At 37.0% G+C, this 4,462-nt stretch overlaps 1 protein-coding gene across 1 annotated transcript in view; it reads right to left on the bottom strand.

Annotated features, from left to right (window-relative positions):
- The window catches only part of LOC119425087 (multiple epidermal growth factor-like domains protein 10), a 25,539-nt gene extending 22,456 nt beyond the window's left edge, over window positions 1–3,083 (bottom strand). Inside the window, exons 1-2 of the mRNA XM_037692611.1 lie at window positions 3,077–3,083; window positions 850–1,096 (exon numbers count right to left, since the gene is read on the bottom strand). Of these exons, the coding sequence (XP_037548539.1) occupies window positions 850–1,096; window positions 3,077–3,083 (254 nt within the window). The remainder of the gene's footprint in view (window positions 1–849; window positions 1,097–3,076) is intronic.
- Window positions 3,084–4,462: the final 1,379 nt, after the last annotated feature.

Here is a 4,462-nt window from a genome sequence, read left to right as displayed (position 1 = left end):
GTATGTATGTATGTATGTATGTATGTATGTATGTATGTATGTATGTACGTACGTATCTATGTATGTATGTATGTACGTACGTATCTACGTATGTATGTATGTATGTATGTATGTATGTATGTATGTATGTATGTATGTATGTATGTATGTATGTATGTTTGTATGTATGTATGTATGTATGTATGTATGTATGTATGTACGTATCTATGTATCTACGTATGTATGTATGTACGTACGTATGTATGTACGTATCTATGTATCTACGTATGTTGTATGTATGTATGTATGTATGTATGTATGTATGTATGTATGTGTCTGTCTGTCTGTCTGTCTGTCTGTCTGTCTGTCTGTCTGTCTGTCTGTCTGTCTGTCTATGCATCCAGCTAATAACTCATTTCATAATTTTATAATCCACATTCTTATCCTGAAAAATACACATTGGTATTATTATTTTAGAACATCTTCTGTTAGCATTAATTAAGACATGCCGAGTCATGTTTGCTGAGTCAGATGAGCAGGGGAGTAACTGACTAAACTCTTGTGGTGTGCAAAGGACATATGCAACCCCTGTGATTAGGTGCACATAAAAACTGTAATTTAGGGCGATATTGACTGGACCCATGAGCTTCCATGTTCGGATCAGACCAGGTTCCTTTGGCATTTGGTCTAAGCCAATACTCAAATTCAGAACAATCCACTTGAAAAACTGGTCTTAGAATCCAGAAAGAAACAGAAAACACAGCATTAAACGTGTTTCTATAAAGTCCACATAGGGGATGTTTACTTGACTTCTTGCTGTTTGAAGCAGAAACAGGAAGCAACTTCTAACACATTCTCCCACTGACTCACAAAGCTCCAGTGTATCCTGGCGAGCACTTGCATTCTCCAGTGACATGGTGACAGGCAGCTCCATTCTGGCACTGGCATTTCTGCTGGCACCCGTTCCCATAGGTTCCCGTTTCACACTGGGCCTCGCAGCGCCACCCTCTGTACCCAGGCATGCAGATGCAGGCTCCGGTGATCGGGTTACAGAGCGCTCCGTTCTGACACTGACACTTGTTGCTGCAGTGGGGACCCCAGTGGCTACTGTCACAAGCTGAGAAGATGAAACAAACAATAAAAATGAAGATTTAGTAACCACCACATATTTTAACATGAGATTTTGATTTTCCTGGAATGAGATGATAGCATTTTCAGGTAATTTACAAAGTAGTAAATGTCAGTATTTAAATTTGAATCTAAATATCAAAGTAAAATGGTGTGCACCTATTAGTTCTGATTTTAAACTGCACAGATGAGCTCTCAGATCTTCAGCATGAATTCAGTGTATGGAAGTAAATATATGTCGCTACGATTTGAATTAAAAATGCCACTGAAATTTTAATGCTGTATGTTTGTGTTTAATTTTTCAGTGTTAAAATATATTCAGAATACATTTTTAACCCAAAAAAATTCATTGTCATTATTTCTATATGTTTGAAATTTAATTTATTTTCACTTGAAGCTAAAAATTCACATTACTATTTCAAAGTGATCACATTTTCAATAGCTGTTCTTCAGTTTAACTTTTCTGTGTTAAAAAAAATGGCATAAAAAATTCAACCTTTCAAAATTCAAGCTCAGTATTTTCGGTCTCCTTAGATTCAACTGGCTCAGTTTCACTGTCTGAAATTCAGCATCTAAAAATTCAGTGTAAAAAGGCAGGGTTACTTCAGGTCACAGACATTAGCAAAGGATGTCAGAATCCAAAACTCACATCCGCTTTCTTAGTCACGTGACGTTACGCGTGTCCCGCTCATTTTGAATTAAAACAGCATGTCCGAGGCGCTCATGAAGCTAACGCTAACTCAATGATGAGTTTAATGCTGTCATTTTTCTGTATGCTTTTTTTTTTTTTTTTTGCGCATGAAGTTCGATACTTCATAAACTATACTACAGAAAAATGACAGCATTAAACTCATGGTTGAGTTAGCGTTAGCTTCATGAGCGCCTCGGACGTGCTGTTTTAATTCAAAATGAGTGCGACAAGCATAACGTCACGTGACTAAGAAAGCGGATGTGGGTGTTTGGATTCTGACATCCTTTGCTAATGTCTGTGACCTGAAGTAACCCTGCCTTTTTTACACTGAATTTTTAGACGCTGAATTTCAGACAGTGAAACTGAGCCAGTTGAATCTCAGGAGACTGAAAATACTGAGCTTGAATTTTGAAAGGTTGAATTTTTAATGCCAAACTTTTCAACACAGAAAAGTTAAACTAAAAAGCAGCTATAGAAAATGTGATCACTTTGAAATAATAATGTGATTTTTTTAGCTTTAAGCGAAAATAACAAATGAAATTTCAAACATATAGAAATAATGACAATTAATTTATTTTTGTTTAAAAATATATTCTGCATATAGTTTAACACTGAAAAATGAAACGCAAACATCCAACATTACAATTTCAGTGGCATTTTTAATTCAAATCGTAGCGACACATATTTACTTCCATATCAGTGCAGGGTTTAACCAAAGCTTTTATAAATTCTGATCAACTTATTCTCTAAAACAGTTCCTTGAAGTGTTAAACTTGCATCACAGCGCTCTGTTGCACCAAATCTAACAGGATAAACATGCGTCAGTGGAACTGACCGCACGTTCTGTTATCATCTCACGTCACTGCTGTTTTGATTTTTATAAAACTTTCAGAAAGTAATCAATGGATGCATCTACAATTGATTAACTTCTGGAGTCCAATTCAAGGTGGCTGCCACAGCTAATCATCATTAGCTAACACAAACAGGATTATAACCCAGTCAGTTTAGCAGATTTTGAGGTCAGATTAGGTGTGGCAGTAGCTGAGGGTTATTCCCAATATGTACTTTGAGTGCTACCACATCTCACAAGCCACTGCAATAATGCACAAGATTATGCAAAATGTCATTTACAACCAGAATGGTTACAACTCTTCTACACAAAAATGTTCTAGTCTAAAACTCTGGCTTGACAGGCAGCAGGTCATATGAATTCCTTCAAGGAATGCTAGGCCTTTAATTTATAGGTGGAATGAGTGGAGGGGGGTAAATGAAAAATACCGTACATGTTTGTATTTGTTAAAGTTTCCCTTATTAAAAAGAAAGGACGCAGAGAGAGAAGAGGCACGTGTAAAATAATAACGCTGATTCATTTGAGAGTAGAATAAAAACACCTGTGACGTGTTTAAAATGAAACACTGTCAGGTTGTCATACATGTAATATGTTCCCTTTGAGTCACCTGTTTATTCATCTCTTGAGGTAAAGCATGAGCATGAGAGTCCTCTGACTCTACAGTAACCCGGCAGAATACGGCCTGGACCCAACTCGTAGGCTGCTGATGTCGGCCACACCTACAGCTTCACACACGGGAGAACTTATCAGGACCCCTGAGGCAAATAAATCACTGCGGAAAACTGGAGGGAGTGAGGAAAGCTCTGTCATTGCCAAACCTCTCATTACAGGACTCTACTTCATGGAGGTCTATTTTAGGTCCAGGGAAAAGTGACATATTTAAGTTGTGACAAGCTTTAACCTGCGTTGTGCACATTTCTGTAGTCACTTAGTTCAGGCGAACGCTCTGTTTTCTTCCAGAAATGATCCAAACTATTATATCACAATATTCAATCAACCTTAGTTACAGTTCTCCTGTAACATTGGATCCACACACAGGGTCTAAATTAGGATCAAATCAGATCAGGTCTCCAGTCCATCACAGGGACACACAGAGACAAACAACCATTCAGTCTCTCACTCACACCTAGGGACAATTTAGAGTTATCAATCAGCCTAACATACATGTTTTTGGTCTGTGGGAGGAAACCGGAGCACCCGGAGAAAACCCACGCATGCACGGAGAGAACATGCAAACTCCACCCAGACAGGCCGGGATTCAATCCTGCAACCTTTTCATTGAGAGACCACTGAAAATCTTGAATGACTAATTTTAGTATAAACTTTGTAGCCGATAAAACATTTGAGTTGCACATGAAGCATAATGTTTGTCTTTAGTGTACAAAGAACTGCTTTTCTTATTTTAGCCTTTCATATATCAAAAACAATCCGTATATTCTAGAGATGGGTGAAATGATATTTAGTTGCCATTTTTATACTTTTCAAAATATTTACTTTTTATTTACTTTAAAAAAAATACAAAGACGTCTCTTCAATTCCTTTAAAGCGTTGTTCTCTTAGTGTACGTTGCCCTGCTGCGTTTAATTTTTAGCTATTGTTTAACTACTTGTGACTTTTGGTTGACCTTTTTCTATTTTTAGCTACTGTTCTGCTACTTTGTTTTAACTTATGTTTGCTACTTTTAGCTTTTTAGATACCACTGTGCCACTTTTATAAAGCTGTTTCCTACTTTTAACTTTTTTAAATCTTTTTTCCACATTTAGCTAGCCTTGAGACTTTTAGCTAGCCTTTTGTTAGTTTTAGCTTTTAGCTAG

This window comes from Nematolebias whitei, chromosome 18 (genome assembly GCF_014905685.2).
Source record: "Nematolebias whitei isolate Nwh7 chromosome 18, NemWhi1, whole genome shotgun sequence".
Lineage (NCBI taxonomy): Eukaryota > Metazoa > Chordata > Actinopteri > Cyprinodontiformes > Rivulidae > Nematolebias > Nematolebias whitei.
The sequence above is the reverse complement of the archived record's forward strand: the minus strand, read 5'-3'. Positions and strand labels throughout refer to the sequence as shown.